We start from the raw sequence: 24026 nt of genomic DNA, 5'->3' as shown, positions 1-24026 counted from the left end.
ACGCGAAGCTTGATCTAATATTTGTCTACACGTGATCCGCTTCATGGCCAGATAAGATGTCGGCAGAAGAATATTATAGTGTATAGTTGATTTGCCTCCAAACCTCGAGTGTATTAGCTACACTACAATATCATCTCAGTCTTGGCTGCCCCTCGGCTTAATCCCTCAAAGAATGACGCCGAGTATCCAAGATCCCGTGCTAAGTAAAAGACCAGAGATATAAAGCTGAACCATCCAAAGAATATAAGCATAGCATTTTTAACCAACCCATTAAAGACCGAATCCAACAGGTTACAACGGCGGAAAAATCAAGACTCGGTCAGATTACCTCATCAATGAACGTAAAGTCGTCTCTATGTACACCAACTATGTGAAGTGAAAAGAAGAAAAGGCGCTATGTTGAGCTTTGGATAAAATCCAAGTTAAGGCTCCTCCAGTCCCAGAGCTGCGAGAAGTCCCCGAGGTCGACATCGGTGATGTTGCCGAGACCGTAATCGATATTGAGATCCTGGGGATGATAATCAACGTATGTTGGAGGAACCATGCCACCTCCGGTATGATCCGCATGTGGCATGCCATAAAGACCCCCTTGGACAATGCCATCGATACCAGCGCTTGGTGATGGGACTTGCTGAGGTGGTATGTGGCCGGGTGCGACACCCATGTTGTAAGCGACCTGAGGTTTCACATAACCTTCGGCGGGAACTTGGTTGTTCATGACATAACCAGTGTTCTCATGATTGTCATAAGAAGAGTGAGTGCTCTGCGGCGTCGATCCTGAAGGCGCGCCTTCTGAACTAGCGTAATAGCTCGGCGAGCTTTCCTGTGACACCTGTTCCGGATGATATCCATCCTCAGGCTTGATAGCGACATCATGACTGGTATTTGTGGCTGGAGCGGCTGGAGAAACTGGAGCGACTCGTTGTTTCTTGCGATTCACAGTCTCACGTGGCGGTGGCGATCGTCTGGGCATCTTCTGAACCATCTTGACAAGAATGTCATGAGATGTCTTTGCTGTCTTCGATAGAGCCTTGAGACGCTTCAATAATCTGATTGCAGTATCCACTGAATCGACAATCTCATCCTTTCTGGGGATTGTGTCGTCCTGGTCTTTGATAATGGCAGTGGAGAGAACAGCGGCTGTATCGAAAAGTGAGAAGATGATAAAGTGGAATCTTGCGTCTCGGTGGGAAGCATGGTCAGCCCACCGAGTAGTTGTGTCTAAATTCTTGAGGGAATAGAAAACTGCATCTTCTCGGACTGCTAGTAGATCCGCAGGTGAGTTTTTCGTGTAAACTTGCGCCATGAATGCTCGCATAGGGTTGAGAATCATGAGATATGCCATCGTATGGATATAGAACCGGTGGTAGACAATCCATGGAAACTTGTAATCCTTCGACGTGTCAGGGTTGTCGACATCATAAACTGCCGGGAAACGTCGGATCCAGTCTTCAAGCATGGACTTGTACTCTTGAATATCGCTTGCTGAGGTGATGTTCTTGGGAGCACCCCATCGCTGCGCGAGTTGCGTGACCAGCTCTGACTGAAGTTTCATATGAAGAAGTGGTGAAGGAGAAAAGTCCTCGAGGGTGAGACTCGGTGGCTCTACGTTGATATCACTGTGGTCAATGATCGTCGGGCGACCTAAACCAGAAGCGAATTGCCTGAAAAAAGTCAGCATCCCATGCACCTAGACTCTGGTGGTTTCACTTACCAATCCCAGCAATCCAAGATACACCATACTCTCCGACGCATCTCGCGTTCAAATTCTGATAACCCTTCGGCGATGGCAGTCCGATGAAGACCTAATGCAAGAGTTAGATCACTGATGTCGCAGGAGGTCGAACGTACTCACCTAATTCATGTGCCTCTCGAACAGCAGCACCAATAACATGCCACGCCTCAACGAACTTCGCTTCCGACTTGTACCAGTAGATTGAGTGAAGCATCCACTGAATATTCAGCAGATGACAGTGGCCCACCGGAATCACCCTTCCGAGTTCCGTAGCGGCTTTGTGGTATTCTACCGTGAGCTTCTCTGCAGGCTCGGAGAGCTCAACTTCGACAATGGGCTTTATCTCAACATCTAGGTGCTGCGTGGCACACGCGCAGACCATGACGAGCAAGATAGTCCATTGTAGTGAGAGCGACTGATTACGATTCCTTCGCTCCCACCACTGTTGATATTCCTGGAGGAAAGTTGGTGGATAGATGATGTAGTAGTGATAGTTCATGTTGTTGAAAAAGCTCTGAACAAGAGCATCTGGCCGGATGTCAGATGATAATTCCTTCAGAATATGGTTAATATGAGACAGTACTTACCCATCTGAGGACGACCAGGCAAGACATCGAGTGCATGCTTGAGCTGGGAACAGGTATTGGGATGGACCCAAGTCAGTTCGCCCAGAGGCTTCTTGTCCTTCTGGGATGGATTTTAGTACATAATTCGACTGATGGGGCATTTTTAATCAGTATGGAGAGAATTTTCTTACCTTTGCATCAATAGTCAGTGACTCAAAGAGAGGGCCAGCGGCATAGCCCATCGCTCCCAGCCCAACGTCGTCGTCATCCTCACCAGGCTCGGAGTCGTCGGGTTCAACGTCATCCTCACGACTACGCGAGCGCTTCTTATCGCTATTTGGTGTGAGCCCGTCAGACGGTGAGCTCGCAGTCGTCGGCTGAATGAAGCGGCATTTATCTGCGACCTTGCGCTTCTGGCAATGGTTGCAAGGCCATTCTCGATTGCACTGCTGGCAGTGAGTACAGTGACTTCATATGCCCCGCGGGGCGATCGATAGGTTCCCCAGAGGGTCTGCAGGTCATCTCTGAAGGGCTGTGACGTACCTTTTGCTTCCTGCGATGACATTCAGCGCAGGCAGAGCGATACTGAACTGTATGCGAGCTGTTGTCCTCCATGTTAGTGTGGAGTTGACGTGTGGAGATCGACAGGGAGCGACGCGAAGAATCCAAGGATGGGCAGAGGAAAAACTTTGTCGCGTTATTCCGGAATTGCTGTAATTGAATACGGAATGGCTCTTGTCTGGTTGTGGTCTAGTCTAAACGGATAATGCCGCCCGTTTGTCTTAGATCACCTGCTGTTCCTTTGTTTTTGTCCAGAGCCTCGGCAGTTGATTTTATGATGATATTTTAGTGATAACTGATCTCTTCGAACAGGATTTCAGGAGTTGCAGACCGTCGTAGTAAAAACCACCCCTGAGAATTGAATATCGGTCCGAGTTTCAATCACCAAGAACGCCATCGTTACCTACATCTGAGACCCCAAATCTGTTGTGGCACCTGAGAAGCAGCCAGCCTCGGACTACACGAAGTTACAAAGCCACATTTCTCACAGTTGAAGCAATGCATTCCAGACTAAATTGAATGGCTTTCTCGTCTTTGCGGGGCTGTGACATGATGATAGGTTGTTATGCCAAACGCCTTTCCGGCAAGGCTGAAATAGACTCGCATGTTATTCGCCCAACGTCGCAAAAAGGGTCCAGACTCTCAATTGCGGGTAAAGATTCCCTTGATAGGACTCAATAAGCGCATCCCACGAAAAAGTTTCAATCGTACGAACAGGTGATGTCGCTGATGTCCGAGCACGTATGTCACTATCAACAGTGTCAAAGCTCAGACTTACGTGGCAATCAAAGTGAAACTAGTGAATAGTAATCACGAGGATCCTGGTATTTGGAATTATTCCGCTTTAAGGTTCGCGGCACGGCAAATTCATCCAGCGCTCGAGCTACGCTGAACAGAGCGACCGGCAAGCTCATCTTGGTCTAGGCGCCGGGGTAACGTGGATGCTTCCGCCACTCTCCATGGTATTTGATTGATTGATTTGAAACCATCAACTTCTCGCCACTCGGTGAGATAGATCTCTCCATGGTATTTATTCGCCAGTCTCCAAGTTGATCTTCACAAACCGGTATTGATGTGTCGAGGACTATAGGCAGAGTCGTGAGTTCAATGAAGGCGTGGCTAAGTTCAACCGACTTCGATAATGAATAGCGAAAGTAATGTATGAGAACTAATAGACAGAAAAGAGGACAATATAATGGCCTACGATGAAGCCTCGGCCATTAGAATCCGCACGCCGACATTCTATGATGTAAATCAGCCTTAAGGATACACAAAGTCTCGATTCCGGCAAAAGGCAATATCTAGATCAGATTTATAGTTCTGCCGTCATTACATTCCACGTTGTTCCTAATCAGTAATTTGAGCACGGCTTCATTGGTCAAGCAAGTGCCGACTTCGTTTAGTCCTTTGTCAAGCCTTGTCTAATATCCTTCAAAGACTTGATCTGCTTTCCGTTTGTATCAAAGTTATTTTCGCTGAGCCAAGCCTCAAACGCCTTCTTAACAAGAGGCCACTCCTCGTCAGTAATGCTGAGCCAAGCAGTATCTCGACGCCTTCCTTTGAGAATCATATGCTTTCTATACCAACACGTTAGCAGGGGTTCTCCAGATGGGATCTATGATGAATACCTGAAGATACCCTCAAAAACAAAGCCCAGTCGCTCAGCAGCTGCGAGACTAGGCTTGTTGAGATGATTGGCTTTCCACTCGACTCGTAGATAACCAAGATCCTCAAAGGCGTGCTTGATAATCAGATAAAAGGCTTCAGTAGCAGCACGTGTCTGTTTCAACTGAGACCCAAAGATGATGCTCCCAATTTCAATCCTTCTATGGCTTGGAACGATGTTGAGATAAGACACTTGCCCAACAGGTTCAGACTTGGGGTCATCGCGTGGCCCAGAGAGAACAGTATAGAATAATGGATCCTCGGACTTGCTGAATCCTTCAACAGCCTCTCTCCATTGTTGCTGATCAATGTATGGTCCTCCAAACATATATGTCCAAAGATGACCGTTTTCCTCGCCGCCGAGATGCTTGTAGCTTGGATCCGCGTGAGAGGGTTCCAATGGGATAAGGGAAGTGTAGCGTCCGTCAAGGGACCCACGAGAGGGTGCAGACGCGCTACCCGAGGGGGTAATTGGACCAACTGGTTGTTCACTCATGATTTTAGACGTCGAGTATAGGACTTGGGTTCACTTTCGAGTGTTTGGAACTCTTGAGCTTAATAGTAGAAGCTCGGGGCTCGGATCCGAGAGAACACAGAGTTCGGGGCTTAACTCCGAATGTGAGTCAGCCTATGACTACGCCCTCTGGTTGAGTGCTCCAGACAGATAGTGAGTCACGCAATTTATGATAACTAATTATGGTTAATCCGTCGTATTAGGGACTTGCCAATACTAGAAGCTCGATTGAGACACAGGAGCCTATCAAATGTCTCGGCCAAACGCCCTGCATGACAAGAAGTATTGGTGATTTGGTGGCGTAGACGTTGCCATCATACACGATGGTATGGGTTTCAAAGCGGCGGTCTATTATGTTTTGATCATCATACAATGTGCATTGAAGGTATTTATTTTCTTGTTTACAGTCTATCCAAGCTTCAAGGAGCATTGATTTTCGTTCAATCATGATGGTCGTCAGAATAGCTTGACACATGTTATACCACTTCAAAAACTGGTATCAAATACGTTGCATTTATAAATTAGTCTTGTGTAAGTTTCAAAGCCTTAGGTACTCTGCCTATTATTATATTAGCTATGAAACCCCTGGTTTTTGTGTCATTTCATGACTTACTTACCTCTTAGGAGCATTCATGTTCCCTTTTGCTAAACGTTTTTTTTTTCATTTTGATTCTCGATCCAGGCTGATTCCCCTATATCTTTGTATCTGAATATGATAACCACAATCGTATTAAGAAACAAATACGGGAGACTTCTCGGTTCCCGTTATGTTGGTGAGTTGATGTAAGTCACTGGCAAGTAATCTTCACAGCCATCATGAACCCATCACGTACCCTGGAGCCACTTTTCAGCGCCTTGCTTGACAATCGAAGGATTCGCCAAGCCAGCAACTCCCAATCATACAGCACAGCGCTACAAGGAACCTGTTATGGAAACGTCATGTGAATACTGCGCCTTGCTAATAAATGGCGACTGACGCTATATTCCCAAAGTTGCGATTCAGCCTTACAATCCACGAAAAATTGATTGAAATTTAAATAACGACATTTCTACTTGCAGCTTGACTGATTATTTCTAGAATCTTTCAAGTGCCTCAGATATTGATTCTCATCTACCTTAAGCGATATACAAGATGACAGACACGAAAGACCTTGGCAAAGCTGGTCAAACAGTAGACGCTTCCGCATCAACGCCAACAGAGCTTCCTCCTTCATACGATATCACTCTATCTCAATCTGAGTCTCAACAAAAAGATCAATCACAAGCCACGGAGGACTTTCCTACTCTTGTTCTTGATGGCACAAAGATCCATTCCTTATACGCACCCAATCGCATACTCTATCAACTGAGCAATGCACCATATGACGCCACTCGGAAAATCTATGCCATTGAGAAACTACGATACCGCACGACGAATGGCGACGCTGAACAGAAGCTAAAACACACTGTCGATCATATCTACGACTTCAGGCACGGCATCTCGATAGAATCATACAAACAAATCACCATCCTGGGACAGACGAGTCGGAAGCGTACTTATCCCAACATGATCATGCACCGCTGTCTCAATGGCTGCCACACGATTTTTGAAGGTGGCCAAGTGAAGATGGCCCCAGACTATGTACTTAAAGCAGAGTCTCCTCTGAAAGATCGGCTGAATCAAGGGAAGAACAACACCACCATATGGAAGGATGAGAATGGAGAGGTGGTTGCCATTGAGACGAAACTCCAACGTGATGAGAATGGTATCATACAAGAGCTTCCAAGGCTTGCCATCAAGGCTAGGATTGAAGAGAAGCTGTATGATCTGTTGGTCACTTCTTGGTGTGCACATGTCTGGAAGGATGCCCAGAAGGATTTGAAAGAGCCAATGAGTTGGGATAAATGTGAGCCACAATATTGTCACCCATTTTGAGGATCTTTACTGACCAATGACTCTAGTCAAACGAATTGCGTCGACCATGCCAAATAAAGCCGCAGGTATATACGGCGGCGCTGGAATTGGTGGCTCTTCATTAGGCTTTTAATCTATTCGAAATGCGCTCATTAGAGATGTGATAATGTGACAGCGAGATTACAAAATACGAAAAATTATTCGATTAAATCATCGACTTTCCTGTCGCCTGTGATATTGTCCGAGCGCTTCTTATTCGTGACGTGCTTTGGCCTCGTCACACGGCTCGGCTTGATATTGTAGAAAATAAATTGTCTCATCACAATCAAACAGCTTCGCGCCCAACAATTCTTTCAGCGCCACTGGCTTATCGTGCACATTGACGAGGCTGATAAGGTCATTTTGAGTTCAATACGTCTCTCAATCTAGCGAAAATTGATCTCGGTTAACCGCCACTGAGACTTGGCTGGGATATTTATCCTGAAGCACAAACACGGCAAATCCCGCGATTCTTCATGATACATCGTTGATGCAACGCAAGCGGTGCAATTGGACCCTGAATCGGATGTCAAACACCTCTGATCGCTTGCACGGATAAAAGCTAATCGTCTAAATATGGATTGTTTGTTGTTTGTGCATGGATGCATTGATAATATTCATGATTATCGACCAGGATTCACGATTTGCATAAACACGGGCTGACCGATATAACCTTATGCTATGCTTAATACAGCTCTCCACTCGTCAGAACAAGCAAAGAGCTCGTATTGTTTCGTGAAACTTGGCTCATCACCTGCCAAGATAACAGTTCCCGCGCATCGTCAAAAGCCACCCGTGAAATAACCCAAGAACTAAAGGGCTCGAACAACGGGATCATACCCAAACAAACGCTCGTGGAAAGAGTCCGGTGATGTTTCCACCGGAAATGTGCCCCTTTTAGTGTCCTCGTGGCGTGAGCTAGCCCCAAAATCAATTTCTCTTGGCGGACGTCGGTGGTAATTTAACTAAACGACCAGGGGCAGGGAAGCCAACAGCTCCTCTAGGCGAGATGAATAAAATGAAGGGCCACCCCTAGCTTCTTCAGCTGGATCTCAGCTGTTCTTTTGCTGGTCTTGGTCACGTTTCTGAATGAAGTCGTAGATGGAGGGCAAAGAGTCCAAGATGGCTCCGACAAGTCGCATCGCCTTTTTGGCGCTGACATTCCTCCTTTCAGGCCATTTCGCAGCAGCTGGTAAGCAGACGTTCAAACAGCAGCCCCTGAGATGAACAGCCACTAACACGCGATTGAACGCGCTAGAATGCGACATTTCTGGCAATTACACAATTATCGCTGCACCCGACGACCAAGATGGAGTTCAATCCTGCAAAGATGTTGATGGCTCTTTGTCGCTCCTCTTCGATAAGGATCCCTCTTCCTGGCCATCCGACAAGGCTACGGTAGATCTCGGCGATATTAGTTCACTTACCGGCGACCTTGTCATTTATCCCCACCACGACTCCAAGAAGACGGTTGTCACGGCGTCGAGTCTGAAGACAATTGAAGGAGCCCTTACGATATGGAACACAGGAACTGGGAAGGACCACACGATTGAGGAGTTCGACTTGATATTCGACGCGTTGGAGGAAGTTGGCAAGGATTATGTTATCACGGAATCTTTTGCCAAGCTCTCACTTGAGCACAAGGCTGATATCACAGTGGGAGGCATGGCGAGAGTCTACGATACCGATGTGGAGGAGTTGCAGTTGAATGGAGTGTATACCGTCAATGGAGACTTCTCAATCGACTCTAACAGCGATATGAAGGAGCTCGATGTCCCAGCTCTTACCTACGCCAACAAGGGCCTCATCGTCAAGGGCAACAATGCTCTTGAGAAGGTCTCATTTGCAAAGCTGAAGGGAGTCAAGGGAAATATGCAGTTCAACCAGAATGGTGCGCTGCAGACTATTTACCTCGCTGCCCTGGAGTCAGCTGCGACCATGTCTATCACCGCCAACGGAAATGATGCTACCGTGCTGCTCCCTTGGCTGTCATCCATTGGAAACAGCACTACTACTGCGACCTCAGACTTCAGCGGACTTGGCAAGATTGAGTTTTCGTCCCTACGCACGGTCAATGGTTCACTGACCTTTGAGTCTAACTCGTTTGAGGATCTTACTATTCCTTTGATCAAGGAGATGAATGGTGGTATTACTGTGGAGGACAACCCTTCTCTGACGACGTTTGCTTTGCCGAGAGTTACATACGTGGATGAACTAGACATCAGCAGCAACGACAAACTCACCAATATTACAGCCAACGCCCTCAAGTCTGCTGGCACAATTGCGATCAAAGGATCGTTCACAAACGTGGAGTTCTTCAACCTCAAGAAGGTTACGGGAGATTTCAAGGTCGTCGGTGATGAGTCTATGGACTGCAGTTGGTTTGATGCTAATATCAAGAGCATTGTTGAAGGAAAATATACTTGTGTTGGCGATCACGACAAGAAGGAGAGGAAGCCCAGTACTGGAGGCATTGAGGATACCGAGGGCAACCCCAAGGATTATATGACATCCCCCAATGATGATGGAGGTGATGGCGGTAGCGGCAGTGGTAGTGGCAGCAGTGGAAGCGACAGTGGCTCGGGCAGTGGAAGCGGAAGTTCTGATGGCGACAAAGAAGGCTCAAAGGGAGGGCTTTCAACAGGTGCAAAGGCCGGCATTGGAATCGGCGTTGCGATCATCGTTGTTCTCCTTATCGTTGGTGCCATTATGTTCTGGCTCTGGCGCCGCCGTCAGACCGCAGCACCCGGTGAAAAGCGCCTCGGCAGCAGTGGCAGCGGCTCAACCAAGAAGGGCATCTTTGATGGGCAGCAAATGGGTGTCCAGACAAAGATCGAGGCCACCAACCCCAGTCCCTCTCCTAGTATCGGCACTTTGAATTTCGGCCGCAACTCCCTCATTGAGTCGACCGGTGGCTTTACCGAGAAGAGTCTCAATGCCTGGAAGACGATTCGAAGAGTTAGTGTTTCTTCGGGTGGTTCTTCAACTGTCAAGGAGGGAACTAGTATTCTCAAGGGTTGAAGAGGAGAGAACAGAACAGATAAGATGGAGAGTGTTTTAAAATGCAGTTCAGCGTATAGTGATACCACAGTCCTTTAATAGACATCAGCAGGAAGCGGCCTGCATCTCTTTTCATAGGGTAATTTTAATATTATTAGGTTAAACAGTCTATCAGAATTCACTCACTCACCTCACTCATCAGTCCACTATCTTTCGTACATGATGAGGGAACGTCCTACCACTCCAATTGAGCAGCTGGACCCTTAAATTTCCAAAAAAAAAAAAAAGAATGGCAAAGAAGAGCTGAACCACTTTAAAAGAATCCACGCAAGAGATTGGATTTGATGTGGAGATGATCTCCAACTTTTCTCACTCAATCACAAAGCTTCACATGCGCATCTGAGGCTTCTGACTTGGTGAACAGAGACCCACTGCTGATTACGAGAGGTGAGTGCCCCTCATCAGCAGAATCCCTTTAACAAGTGATCGTCGCGCGGTGAAAACACCAAAGCTGTCATTTTCATTCATCTTGATAGTCAATCTCTTGCACTTGTTTTTTCCTGTTGCAATTGAACCTTTTGTTGGGCACTTTATACTGCAAAAACGCGTCTTATTAGCCTTATCGCAGCTAAAATGACGTACCCCCGTCCCGATTTCGAGCGAAGCCCACTTCGTTGGGAGTCCCTCAATGGACAATGGGATTTCGTCTTCGATGACGGCGATTCCGGCCTCAACGAGAATTGGCAGCGTAAAGGCCTCCCTGAGAAGGTCAATGTCGACACCTCTGCCAACCGCAAAGAAACTGGTCAGAACGACAGCGTGGTACAGAAGATTATGGGTGATGCCCATTCTCTCATTCAGAACAACGTCTTCGCTTCATCTACGCAGACTACCAACTCAAAAACCAAAATCAACGTCCCCTATGTATTCCAATCTCCTGCTTCTGGTATCAATGACCGTGGAGTTCATGAGGTTATGTGGTATGAGCGGGCCATCTCAGACTTGCGATCAGCGCAAGAGAAGGACAAGGGTCACAAGCTGGTCTTGAGATTTGGTGCTGTTGATTACGAGGCTACTGTTTGGGTCAATGGAGAGTATGTCGGTGGTCATCGGGGTGGACACGTTCCCTTCGAAATTGACATCACTGATGCCGTGGATGCCGCCAAGGATGCTACAACTCACCGAGTCACTTTGCGCGTCTATGATTCAGCTTATGATCTTACACAACTTCGAGGCAAACAATACTGGGCTGCCAAGCCAGAGACAATCTTCTACACTCCCTCTGGTGGTATCTGGCAGTCTGTCTGGCTCGAGGTTGTTCCCAGTGCTCGTATTGCTGATAGCTCTTATGGCACTGTTATCAAGTCCAATGATATCCACTCTGGCCAACTGAGAAGCACCATCGTTGTAAAGGGACGAAGAATTGGGAAGGGCTATTCCGTCGAGCTTGAATCCAGCTTCGCTGGCATTCCTGTTGCCAAATCGGACAAGAAGGCTCTGCCCCGAGAGACGAGCTCCGTTGGTGTTGAGCTGAACATGCGTCTGTCCGAAGAGCAGAGATCCAAGCTACCCAAGTCTGTCACCGAAAGTGCCCCTCTTGACAACGACTTTGCTTGGCGCGATGGTGTTGCACTCTGGTCTCCTGAGCATCCCCAGCTCTATGACCTCGCTATTCGCCTGTATGATGACGCCGAGAATGTCATAGACGAAGTCAAGACAACCACTGGCATGAGAAACATCAACTGGACAACGGGAGACGGTACCTGGCGACTCAACGGCAAGCCCTACTTCCAGGCTCTCTGTTTAGACCAAGGCTACTGGCCTGAGACCTTCATGACTCCTCCTAGCTCCGAGAGCCTCAAGCTGGATATTGAGCTCGCCAAGAAGATGGGTCTCAACGGCTGCAGGAAGCACCAGAAGGTTGAGGATCCCCTCTTCTACTACTGGGCTGACAAGCTTGGTTTCCTCGTCTGGGGTGAGATTGCGAATGCTTATGCGTTCAGTGCCGAGTATGTTGATCGATTCAACGCCGAGTGGACTGAAGCTGTCAAGCTGGTTATCAACCGTCCATCAGTTGTGACGTGGACTCCTGTGAACGAAAGCTGGGCTTATCCTAACCTTGAGGATAACGTTGATCAGCGTAATCACATTCGTCAGCTCTACTATCTCACCAAGTAAGTACATCGGCTTCAGTTTCAGACTATGCTAACAGCTCTAGGGGTCTTGATGATACACGAAGTATCAACGATAACTGCGGATGGCAGCATGTCCTTACTGACCTAACCACATTCCATGACTATAGCGATGGCCCTGAGATCGAAAAGACCTGCTCCACTCTTGAGGGCATCATTGGCCCGAAGGCTGGTCGAGGCGTCTTCCTACCACCTATTCCTGGTGTTGACGAGGGCTCTAAGCATAAGACCGGCGCTCCGGTCATGAACACCGAATTCGGAGGTGTTAACATTGCACCAGCCAAGAAAGAAGATGGCGATAGCCTCGATTGGGGTTACACCACTGCCACCAACGCTGATGACCTGGTAGAGAGAATCGAGCGCCTCGTCAATGGCGTGGTTTTAGGAGGGCATTGCTGTGCTTTCGTCTATACTCAGCTGTAAGTATGATTTAACTACTGCGATGAGATGAGACTAATGATATGCAGGGCGGATATTGAGCAGGAGGTCAACGGACTGTACACTTTCAACCGAGAGGAGAAGTTGGATGCTTCCAAGGTTAAGGCTGTGATTGACAAGGCTCTTGGTGCTTACTACAACAGGGTGAAATAAGGGTCACGCGAAGTATGCTCTAGATAGTGCGCAGAGTTGAGGCTGGCCTCTGAATGCTTAGCTTCGGAGTAGATATGACATGAATGATACATTCTTCGCATGATTCCGTTTCCAAATTCCCCATGGCGTGGAATAAAAACATAAGTATAAATCCAAGTTCTTGAGCAAGCACAGACATACTATTTCGAAACTTACTGAGTCGACATATGCCTGTAGAATCAATCATGGGCTGATTTATCCTTTGGCATTACTCGAATCTACTGTCAACCTCTTATGAGACTGACCCATGTATCTATTAAATGTTGAAACCATTCCCATTTTGCTTCCGAAGCATACTTTCAAGCTATCAAATGCGGCGATTGTATCCATGGTCCTTGAAATGATGGAACGGTCAAGTTGTACAAACAATCATGCTTACTATATGAAGCTCTACTTGGGCGACATATCAAAGTGACTTAGAAATATCTACATAGAATGAAACGTTGCGATTAAAATGACTCTCAGATTGATTTTTGATTGTTGCATACTAGGATTTCATGTCTATGTCAAGCCTCGACAAAGAATCGGATGATGTTTGCTTTTGTAACACTGTGCTAGTCCTCGCTAAGAACACGGCCAGTCCGAGTTTGATGATCAATTGAAAATCACCAAAACAAGACAAACTCGTTATGTAACATGTCCAAAACTCTTCTCAATAATATCTTGGAGATTCTCACGTAAAATCAAATCATTACAGCCTCGGCATTGACCATAATATGGCATCATGAGTTCATGACTGCGGGGATCGGGAAAAGAGCTGTCATATCACGTGATTTTACATGAGATTGGGTCGACTCACCAGGCTTGGACCCGACGCTCCATGATGTGGCTGGGGGGATCATCACCAGTTCAATCACGGCGCCAGACCCGGCTTTTTGCCCGCGGTTGGGAGCATCACTATCTTATCGCATCATCACAGTATATGATATCAGTTACGTTCCATTTAATTGTATGCTGTAGTCGCGCGCGCTTCCTCTCCCTCGCCTCGCCTCAGGCGCGATGCCTTCGACACGGCCGCCAAACGCGCAGTCGCCCATCGTCGATGTCGACGGCGCCCTCGATAATATCGACACCATTCGCATCCCCGAACCCCACGGTACATACTTACAAACACGCGGAGCTCGCGCAGCTCGTCGAATATATAAAGCTATGGGTGTCTGGCCATGGGACATCGTTCCCGAAGCACCTCCTAAGATGTGGGCCATCAATCTGCTAGAGGACCTCGCCCTTGTCGCAGACCATGTTGCCAGAAATCCAGGCGATACCCTGCAAGATCTTCAATCAGAGCTTCGGAAGTCTCTTGCGCGCGACCGCAAACCTTCTTATGCTGGAAAATTGATGGCGCAGGATGTCCACGCTGCAAAGAAGCGATTCGTTCGAACAATGCCTCAATCGCCTGATGCTCAAGACGACACTGGTGATGATGTTGGTACTGCTGAGCGACGGTCGGGACGACGGCGAAGAACCGCAAACTATAGCGCTCCAGACTCACCAATTGACCCATCGCGATCGCGTCGAGACACTTCCTCAGAAGAGAGCGAGGAGCACATGGCCTCGTCTATTACCGTCGCCTCAGAGTTTCCTCCATCTCCCCCTGTACCTCGCAACATCAAGCATCTCAAACGACCAGCCACAACAATACCCACGCCGATTGAGAAGCGTGTCCGTCATAGTTCGCCAGAAGGTTCGCGCCTGTCGGCTGCGCAGAGCCTTATGATGTTTAGCTCTCCGATGGCTACGTTCCAAATGGCCACATCTTTCGGCCCAAATGCAACCGTCTGTTTTGCCAATATGCGATGAGTCCTTATGCTGATACATTGATAGGCCAATGCTACTCGTTCCCTCGAACCGAATAATCTTCAGGAAGCGTTAAAACCTGCGACCAATGTCTTTGTCGCAGCAATTGACGCACACGTCCGCACGATACGTTCCTCGCTTGCCATTGCTCAACAGGAAATATTTCCTCATAGGTCCAGATCCCAAGAAGCTATGAGCAAACTTCGCGCCGCCCAACTGGCTGTGCAAGCGATCCAAGAGGATATAGCTGAGTCGCAAGACAGGCTGCGACGGCTTGTCGAAGAGTCCGTCGCCGAGGACGCTCTTGCGCCACAGCTCCATGCACTCCAAGAAAACAACATGTCTTTACCGCCGGAAATCGCACAAGCAATACGAAGCTATGAGAGTCGCCGAGCAGCCAAGAGCGAAGAGATAAAAACCCAAGAATCAGCCATCAATGCTAAACGCGATGAGCTAAAACGAGCGGCCGAGGAACTCGACATAGCTGAGACGAACTCGAGCGGCATCGAAGCCGACATAAGAGATCTCCAAGCGGCGGTGACGCGTGGAACGGAAGCAGCCCGGTTCGCCAACATGTTCAGCGTGATGGTGCAGCTGGGGCCGGAGGGATTGGCGAACATTGAACAGATATACCCAGAGATTGGCTCTCTACTTGAGTCGCTGCTCGCGTCGAGAAATAGCCCTTCGCAGCAGAACCATAACAACAATCATCATGTGCATAATGCGGTGGATGGAGAAGAGGCTAATGGATTGTAGGGATTGGGCACGACGGGACTAACGTTAGTATAGCGATTTGAGTATTCCTTGTATGGCGAGAATAGATTTCCGCATTATCTAAAGATTAATCTGACGATAGCATTAGTTGATAGCGCATTTATTGCATCCGATGTTTATTTGGCCAATATTTTCTGTTTGAGTTCAGGGTAACGCCAAAGTCCAGTGCTTAGGCCAACTCAATTCATATCGTCTGCAGCTGCGTATAAGCCGCTACTTTTTGCATTCTCCCACCCAATTAGCTCGGTTCCGTGGTCTAGTTGGTTATGGCATCTCGTTAACACCGAGAAGGTCCCCGGTTCGATCCCGGGCGGAACCACGTTTTTTGCCCGTGACTCTTTTTAATCTTTTTGGTTTGCCGGCCTTTACCTACCTAGTCTTTATTGACTTCTTTTGGTGGCTGTATCTCGGTATCTTGACACACTTGACCTTGTCTCTTGACAATAACAGCCTGCAATAACTTCGAGGAGTCTTGAGTATTAACGGACAGTGTACTATTTGGTTTTATATATATATGTCTACCACATTTTGCTCCTGAGGCTCTACCTATCGTGGTCTAATAATACGTACTACCGGAGTCTTCTGCACATCCATGACCGTATCGTGATGCCTAGAGAGCTTGCTCAAACGGCTTGATCTTCTAAGCTTCGACTCCGACTTGGATAGGATCGTAGCTCTCCGGGGAGTAGGGAGCGAAGATGCCAGGCTTGTTGAAGACTGGCTAGGCGTCAAGAATCAGCCGGGTGGCAGTGTCGTAGGCCAAACTGACAGACTTGGTCATGACCGAGTAGCCGCTAGGCCCCCCAAAGAGTTCGAGGGTAGACGTGATCGTGTTCTGGCGCAGGCAATGTTAGCTACTATTTCTCTTCAATAAGAACCGATAGATACTCACTTTAGCTCCGTTCTTCCAATTGAGAACGAACCTGTGTTGAAGCATTACTAGATCTCGCTCATAGGCATGGAAGCTGCATACCTTGTACAGTTGATGGGAGGAGTGTCGAGGGGGGAATCGCAGACTGCAGCCACTTCATCTGAGAATCGTCCCATCCACTTGGGGCCGTTGAAGATCTTACCGCGTTGTTCGGCAGAGCGAAAACTGCAAAGTCTATTTACCTTGGCCAGAAGATCAACCTCAGCAGTCGACGCTGCGCCTGTAAACTACTGCTGAATGTGTGACATACCCCCCCAGCCAAGTTCAATAGAAACCTTTGATAGAGAAGAGTTGGTATCGTATCTGACTGAACCTTAGATGACGGTGTGAGTTTCAAGGATGACATAAGCTTGACGAAACTGTACGTAATCTCGATTGGGATACGCAGGAAACGGGTACCCATCAAGAACGTGGTATAGAACTGCCCTGCTGATTAGGTCCTTGTCGGAAATCTCAATGATCTTGCCATCTTGGAATAGATAGCACAATTCTGTAGCGAAAGCAAGACGCCGCGTGGCGGCCAAGATAACTGGGAAATTAGAGGTTACGCAGGGAGGTAAATCAGTACAGGGGATAGGTCAACGTACCTCGAAACGCAAAGGGCTATCAGATACTTCAATGGCATGAGTTTCACCACGGTACGAGTAGAACTTCACGAGATATACAGGCCAGAACCGACAGAACAAGCGAGGTTGCATCATACCTTTCACCCTTCTCGTGAACCTCGCCGATGGCTTTAATGCCGTACAGGCGGTAGACACCAGGATTGACACCAACCTCGTTCAACAAAGTGATGCCAACAGCCTTGGCTTGGTACTCGAGTTCACGAATGGCAGGAGAATCGTAGCCTACGGTAACAACGCCTGCTATGCTCTTGGTAGCCGATCGAACGACCACTGCATGATGGACAAACGGTACGAGAGGAATGATGAGATCATATTCGGCGACGTGATTGTCAAGCTCCAGTGAAGCGATGCCAAAGGCAACAGCCTTAGCTGAAGCCCTTCAAGCTGCTATACCTTGGAGGGAAGAAAGAGAATGGCAGCCTGATAGTGTGCCAAGAGTCAGGGTATCAAAGCTTCGGGAAGGATGGGGAGGACACTGATCAATTGTAAGAACGTTGTTCTTGTCCTGAAGCAGATAACCAACATATGGGTTTGTAGCCATGCCACTTCTCAGAGCAAGGATCTTCTGCTCTGGAATGATAGTAAATTTTAGTGCAATCCTGGTTAACACTACGAGAATGTTGATCGACCGACGCGGATGTGTTGGACTTTGGAGAGTAGTCGGAGGATGTATCAAGCTAACATAGGGAAAAGAAAAGCAACAACCTTCAGTTACTTGAAGCATCAGACAAGCTATTTCAACAAAGGTGATAACCATAGCTTACATACAACAAACTTCAAGAATCGAGCATCTAAGCATCAAGGGGCTAGTCCCTTGAACTTTTGAGCCCCTTGCGAAGCCAGAAGATAGGCAATTTGGTAGGCCATTCTATGCTGTCAATTATCTTATCTTCTAAATCTTGTGTCAATATACTCTCAAGATCTACATTAATGTATGGAGTCCATTCCAAAACCGCGAATAGCATCTTCTGGACACTTCCTGATCTTAGTTATGCCAAGTAAATATAAGCTTTCAGCTCTAGGTCTTGGCCATAGAGGACACAAGGAGTTGGCAGTTTAGATCTTATACACGATGTAAATAATCCCAGACAGCCAATGCGTGTACCTTTGTAACGTGGTGAAACTCTGCAATTGACGCTGATTCATCCACAGACGCCACTGAGGAACCGTCAATAAAAAACTCAGGCTTATTTAGTAGGAAGGACTCACTTGTTGCTGGGCCGCAGCCAAAGATATAAGCTGGGATGCCAGCATATCGATAATGCTTACAATCTGATCCGCCCATCGAGGGGATGGGAATTGGAGCATCAGCATCTGGTCGCAGGCTCTTGGCGTTTTCCTTGAGATGACCAACGATGGGATGATCGATGACCGAGTAGTTGAAAGGATTACTCGCAGCAGCTTGCTTCTTGATCGTAATACTCGCGGGCTCGTGCTGCGGGATGATGGTGTCAATCAGGTCCAGGATCGTGTCTTCTCGCATCCCCACTGGCATACGAATATCCAGTTCGACGATACATGTTTCTGGGATCATGTTGACTTTGAGGCCGCCCTTAATTGTGCCAATGTTGACAGTCGGTCGAGCAATAATTGTGGTCGTTCCAGGACCCATTGCTTGATCGATAGCCCGCTTGACCTCTGGCTTTTCCAGATGACTCTCCATTTCTACTGGTAGATCGACTGGCAGTGCTTCTACTGACTCGATGACCTCATTGATGAATGCGCTGGCTGTTCGGATGGCGCCCTTGCTGAGATGAAGATATGGCCCCAACTCGCCTTTGGTCTTGACAGTACATGTCAATCGCAGCGTTCCCTTTTCTGCGAATCTGATAGTCTCAAGACCACCTGGTTCAGCACACAGCATGAGATCACCGCCCCATCTGTGCTTGTCTTGTTCAATGAGATATTTGGTACCCCATTTCCCACCCGTCTCTTCGTCGGCGACAGCGCAAAGGGCAACACTGCCCGACAGGAGATGGCGACACTCGAACAAAAAGGCATATGCAATGATGAGCGAGCCAGTCCCAGACTTCATGTCTACGACTCCGCGCCCGTGGAGTCTCCCATCAACTATATCGCCCGACCAAGGATCTCGAGACCAGCCGCTACCATCACCAACGGGGAAAACATCGACATGGCCGTTCAGAACGACGCGCGGGCCAGGGCCTTTTCCGCCTTGAAAGCCACTAATTACATTAACTTTGCCATCCCCGTTGACGTCGACGAATTCGTAAGGGATATTCTTGCTGGATAAATATTCTCCGATGACTGTTGTTGCTTCGATTGTGTCCCCGGGTGGATTTGGGGATGCGGCTTGTACAAACTTTTGAAGAAAGTTGGTTTGGTTGTGTTCATCGGCTGCGAGAGCCTCGAGAAAGGATTGCTTTTGAGGCATGGTCTACAAATGTAATGGATGGATGTGGGAAGATGGATTCTGTTTGCGTCCCGTTTGGCTTGCGTGGGTTTAAATACAATTCCATTGTCGGCGATCATCGGAGAGTTTTGGAGGCGATGTGATGATTCACGCCGGCTTTAGGCTGTGGAGGCAATAGCTGGGTTAAGATTATTAGATTGCCTCCGCGTAATTGTGAAAAACAAATAATGCCATTTAATTCTTTAGTTAATTTTATAAGCTCATCAAAATCTCCCAACTTGGTATCATTTTTAAAAAGAATTTGCCCAAGGGCTGGCTGCTTCTATATATTCCATGGGGTAGTACCAGTTGGGGAAGTCAGCCCTGTACCTGATGGCTGTAACTCTAATGGTGTATATGTAGTATTCGGAGCTGTGATGAGTGCGCCATGGCCTGGTATAGATTCACCCGTGCGGGGGATGATTGATTTTGAGGCTTGTTCGTCTTCGATACGCCTCGTCGTGTGCAAAGATGGATGGCAGTCAGGCTGTCATAGCGCATACTGGTACAAGCTGATCGATTGACAGTCAACACAGCGATGAACAGCGGCAACCGCAGTAGTGAAAAGCCAAGAATGCATTGCTACATATGCTAACAACTATGATACAGGGGTCTTGGTGGTATCTGCAGAACTTAATTAGAATCCTTTTCTGGAACATCACTCGCCCCCTCATGTACGGGCGCACTACCTTCCTGGCCCTTGAGGACCTGCACACCAGGCTCAAAGGAACCGTCATCGTGGACTGGAGGTCCAGTAAAGTTCTTTCGAGCATAAGCAGCATACCAAACGATGGCAATAGCGGCAAAGCCAGCAAACACAGCAGAAGCGTAGTTCATGGTACCGGGTTCAACAGGGAGAGACACGGGCATGCAAAAGATGACGATAGAGAAGACGATCCAGACGACGCAAATGCCATTGATGAGAGGGCCAAACTTTCCAAGAGGGTAGGGAGAGTGCTTGACAATCTTTCGGCCTCGCACCATGTTGACAGCGACAGGGACACCATAGGAGGAAGAGAGACAGATGGTAGCGACACCGGTGAAAGAGTTAAAAGCAGCAGAAGAGCCAAAGTAGATGCACCCAAGGATGCAGTCAACGACAGTAGAGAGGATGAGAGCATTGACAGGCATGTCGAGACGGTGGTTGACCTTACTCCAGAGCTTGTATCCGGGAATGGCACCATCTCTGGCGAAAGCATAGGTGCAGCGAGACGCAGCGGTGAGGGCACCAATGCCTGCGAACATGAGAATGCCAAGAATGAGGAAGAGGAGACCGAAGCCACCAGCCGCAGAACCAGTAACAACCTTGAACAGGGTACCGATAGGCTGGGAATTGGCAACGGAGAGAAGCATCTTGACGTCGGGAAGGACGAAGAGAATGGGGATGAGGTAAATAATTCCGGTGACACCAGCGGCAGCGACGGAGAGGACGATGGCCTTGGGCACCTCACGTTCGGGGTTCTGGACCTCTTCACACATGGCAGCGACCATGCCGTAGCCAGTCAGGACATAAGCACCTATTGGTTGGGGATGGTTAGCGACCGTTTAATTGAAAAGGCTTGGCATACGTACCTTGCAGCAGTCCCACGAAGAACGACCAGCCCGTAGGCCAGCCACTTGCCGAAGCATCATAGTGGGTAAAGACGAACTCAGCAGAGCGACGCGACGGCGCCATGACAAGCAACGTGACGATAATGATGATGACACTCGCGCCGGTCCAGTAAATGCAGACCTTGTTGATCAGGTCCAAGTACCGCGAACCAAAGGCGTTGACCAAAGCACAGACAAGCATCACAGCCCAGAAGCACAAGACCGTCTGCCATGTATTCGCGACAAAGTCCTCATTGAAGATGGTAATGGCGCTAAGAATAAGCTGCGCACCAGAAAAATTGATCGACAGTGTAACGGTCCAGTTTCCCACGAGCGTGAGCCAGCCATCGACGAAGCTGACGATGGGAGCGTAACGAGGCGTGCTGAGCATGGCGCTCCAGTAGTACACGCCGCCGGCCGTCGGGAACACAGCGCAGATCTCGGCGAGAGAGGCGGCGATGCACATGGAGATGAGCGACACGAGGACCCAACCCCAGAGGACGGTGACAGCTTGGCCGTTGGTCAAGGTGATGTACATTGTCGTCGAGAGACCGAAGGGGACGGCCATGATGGCGAACGACAGGCCGAGGACGCTCAGCATGCTGAGGTTTCGAGGGAGCTCAGCCTTGTAGCCCAGACGGGCGAGGGCCTGATCGGCGTCGCCGCTTTTGGTGGCAGACTCCATGATGGATGGACAGCAATGACAGATGGGAGAGGCAATTAACGAGTAAAATGTTGTAATTATGGCGTGGTACTGTGTGTACCTTTGCTGTGTTGGCGCGTCAATTATGATCAGGGGAAAGTGGACATTATTATCTTTTTAAAAAAGCAGACGAGAAATGAGAAACAGGAAACGGGCCGTGAGGGGCCTAGACTCGGCGTCCTCCACGATCTAGGTCCTACTTATCTCTGTCCTCAACGGGTTAGTCCATCTGGGGTACACGAGCATTAGTGGCTTGACATTTCGGTCATAATACCGCTGATCCCACGTATCAACGCGGCTACATTCCGCCGTCTATGCATGTGAGAAGAGCGCGATCGCGGCTATTCATCCTCTCCAAATACGAGCATCGAAAGACTGCAACTTGAGCGATAACAAACCGACTCATCCTCACTTATATCTGATAACAAGGCAGCATCTCCACATGATAAGCATCGAGTCATTTCCCATTTCCCCAGATTGAGCTGATACGGATCCCAGAATCTCCTACGTAAAGACAAGCCCGAACAAGGAATCGTTTGATAGCGACCCCACCAGGAGATAACCGCGCACCGAGCTGACACAGCGCGTCAACTGACTTTACTGGGCAGGACAAGTCAACCAAGATCCTCCGTTAATCTTCTCCGCATTCTACGTTTCGTCGGTAGTTGCCACGCTTGGCCTCTTGCGGAGATATCCCTGTCTGACTCGTGAACTATCGCGTGTCACGCCTCGTGGATGGCCTTGGCGGTTTAGTGATTCAGCCCTTGAGGGGTAACACCATCGTTACAAACTAAGTTGACGTTGCATCTGTTGATTGGATACCGTAAAACACTCTGTGCTATTGTAGTTGTAGTGCTGGACTGCTGGTCATAGCTCCCAGTCAGCAGTATAGGAGCTCAGCCGCGAGCCGCGCTCTCTATCAAGACGGCATGATAGCTGGAATATACTCGAATCCGCCATCTGCCGATGCATCCGGCTTGTCATTAGAAGGCGACGCTTAATTTCCATACTCATCCCTTAAAAGACTTCCCATCATCAGCACTATCTGCTTTATCAGGGTCACTTCATGGCTCCCTTAGACCGGGCGCGATGGTCAGGGTGGCGAAGAGCGGCTCCGTGCAACACTGCAACTCACTACACGCGGCTACGATTTGTGAGACTGTTATACTTGACGGTGCGGCAACATCATACAATGATTATGATTGTTGAGCTAACTTTTCTTTGCGGCGATGTCTGATCCTTGATATGTGAAATGATCTGTGCCTGATGCAGCACAGATGGGCCAAGAATGCACGTTGAGGAGAACTACCCAGTAACGATACCCTATATTGTTTATCAACATGAAAGCGCCTATAGTTTGACACTGATCCCTTCGTGTCGCCTAGCATAATAGACAAGCCCTTCCTATTTCCTCGCAGCATTGGGAGTAGCAAGAGAAGAACTTGTCAGAATCAACAAAACACGCGGCTAACCGTGCCATTTTCTCAAGATGTAGTACGACAAGACCCAAAGACCCAAAGTATAAAGACTGATTAAATCTCAAACACTGTGATATCAGCGCAGGAAGGAACATGACGTGGGGTTTGGATCGACTTCTGTTGTTTCATTCCGTTCACACCACGCTTGTTCAGCCATCATCCTCGTTACAGCTAAGGTGGTAAAGAATATGAATGTCGACTTATACAATTTCTTTCTTCGCGGTTCCATTACTACAGGATGTAGAAATCATATAGTTTGCCTATAGCATGGGCTGAACTGGTATCCATCCATCCATACTTCACCTAACCTAGAACAAGATAACCCTCTTGCATGATAAGATGTGATTAGATTGACCTATTAATAACCATCACTAGCATAATAGTTAATTTTATTATCGAGACCCAGAGCATTTAAGAGATAAACATTTAATGTTAAATGGAATCCTCGCTGTATTGGAGTCTACTTAAGCGGCGAGTAAGCTTACATCATACCCTAATGTAGAGTATAAATTACCTTTAGGTCAGATCTTGTTCCCCAACCAACCACCTACTCGCATCTCACTTATCGACCTTCATACGACTATATGCAATCCGTTCAGCTTTAAAAATGTCCGTTCTTCCAACTGTAGCAATCGCCGGCGCGACTGGTAATCTCGGTGCCAAAGTGACTGAGGGGTTTCTCCAACAGCCATTTCGCGATAACGTGCATGATAAGCGAGTGCTCCAGACAAGCGAGTGCTCCACCAATCTACACGTGAAGACTCAGAAAGAGAAATAAAACACCACAACATATCTGATCAATTAAAATTAATCGCTAGACTATTCCCTATTAACCTCAATTGACTCTTGACAGGTCCTTGCAGTATGCCCGGTCTTTCCGCAAATACTACATCGCCGAGGCTTTGATCCTTGTGACCT

At 48.1% G+C, this 24026-nt stretch overlaps 8 protein-coding genes and 1 non-coding gene across 9 annotated transcripts; 5 read left to right on the top strand and 4 right to left on the bottom strand.

Moving 5' to 3' along the window:
- Window positions 1–394: 394 nt before the first annotated feature.
- Window positions 395–2916, bottom strand: FMAN_07911 (uncharacterized protein; the record flags this gene model as incomplete). Its single annotated transcript, XM_041821321.1, has 6 exons — window positions 395–1664; window positions 1715–1805; window positions 1856–2263; window positions 2323–2422; window positions 2493–2747; window positions 2845–2916. The coding sequence occupies 6 exons, from the start codon at window positions 2914–2916 to the stop codon at window positions 395–397; spliced, it is 2196 nt and encodes a 731-aa protein (XP_041687113.1).
- A 1345-nt stretch (window positions 2917–4261) lies between these two features.
- On the bottom strand, window positions 4262–5023 carry FMAN_07910 (uncharacterized protein; the record flags this gene model as incomplete). The annotated part of the gene is made up of 2 exons (XM_041821320.1): window positions 4262–4439; window positions 4491–5023. 2 exons carry the CDS (start codon window positions 5021–5023, stop codon window positions 4262–4264), a joined length of 711 nt encoding a protein of 236 aa, XP_041687112.1.
- Window positions 5024–6173: 1150 nt separating this feature from the next.
- FMAN_07909 (uncharacterized protein) lies at window positions 6174–7068 on the top strand (the record flags this gene model as incomplete). Its single annotated transcript, XM_041821319.1, has 2 exons — window positions 6174–6927; window positions 6983–7068. 2 exons carry the CDS (start codon window positions 6174–6176, stop codon window positions 7066–7068), a joined length of 840 nt encoding a protein of 279 aa, XP_041687111.1.
- A 1028-nt stretch (window positions 7069–8096) lies between these two features.
- FMAN_07908 (uncharacterized protein) lies at window positions 8097–9995 on the top strand (the record flags this gene model as incomplete). Its single annotated transcript, XM_041821318.1, has 2 exons — window positions 8097–8166; window positions 8233–9995. The coding sequence occupies 2 exons, from the start codon at window positions 8097–8099 to the stop codon at window positions 9993–9995; spliced, it is 1833 nt and encodes a 610-aa protein (XP_041687110.1).
- A 612-nt stretch (window positions 9996–10607) lies between these two features.
- Window positions 10608–12757, top strand: FMAN_07907 (uncharacterized protein; the record flags this gene model as incomplete). Its single annotated transcript, XM_041821317.1, has 3 exons — window positions 10608–12148; window positions 12193–12585; window positions 12634–12757. The coding sequence occupies 3 exons, from the start codon at window positions 10608–10610 to the stop codon at window positions 12755–12757; spliced, it is 2058 nt and encodes a 685-aa protein (XP_041687109.1).
- A 1038-nt stretch (window positions 12758–13795) lies between these two features.
- Window positions 13796–15349, top strand: FMAN_07906 (uncharacterized protein; the record flags this gene model as incomplete). Its single annotated transcript, XM_041821316.1, has 2 exons — window positions 13796–14572; window positions 14621–15349. 2 exons carry the CDS (start codon window positions 13796–13798, stop codon window positions 15347–15349), a joined length of 1506 nt encoding a protein of 501 aa, XP_041687108.1.
- Window positions 15350–15612: 263 nt separating this feature from the next.
- Window positions 15613–15686, top strand: tRNA. Its single transcript has one exon. It is a non-coding gene; the product is annotated as a tRNA-Val (tRNA).
- A 2301-nt stretch (window positions 15687–17987) lies between these two features.
- FMAN_07905 (uncharacterized protein) lies at window positions 17988–19319 on the bottom strand (the record flags this gene model as incomplete). The annotated part of the gene is made up of 1 exon (XM_041821315.1): window positions 17988–19319. The coding sequence occupies one exon, from the start codon at window positions 19317–19319 to the stop codon at window positions 17988–17990; it is 1332 nt and encodes a 443-aa protein (XP_041687107.1).
- A 651-nt stretch (window positions 19320–19970) lies between these two features.
- FMAN_07904 (uncharacterized protein) lies at window positions 19971–21612 on the bottom strand (the record flags this gene model as incomplete). Its single annotated transcript, XM_041821314.1, has 2 exons — window positions 19971–20854; window positions 20910–21612. 2 exons carry the CDS (start codon window positions 21610–21612, stop codon window positions 19971–19973), a joined length of 1587 nt encoding a protein of 528 aa, XP_041687106.1.
- Window positions 21613–24026: the final 2414 nt, after the last annotated feature.

The sequence above is a fragment of the Fusarium mangiferae genome, assembly GCF_900044065.1.
Source record: "Fusarium mangiferae strain MRC7560 genome assembly, contig: FMAN_scaffold012, whole genome shotgun sequence".
Lineage (NCBI taxonomy): Eukaryota > Fungi > Ascomycota > Sordariomycetes > Hypocreales > Nectriaceae > Fusarium > Fusarium mangiferae.
Note: the sequence above shows the minus strand (reverse complement) of the source record. Positions and strands in the feature narration are given on the sequence as shown.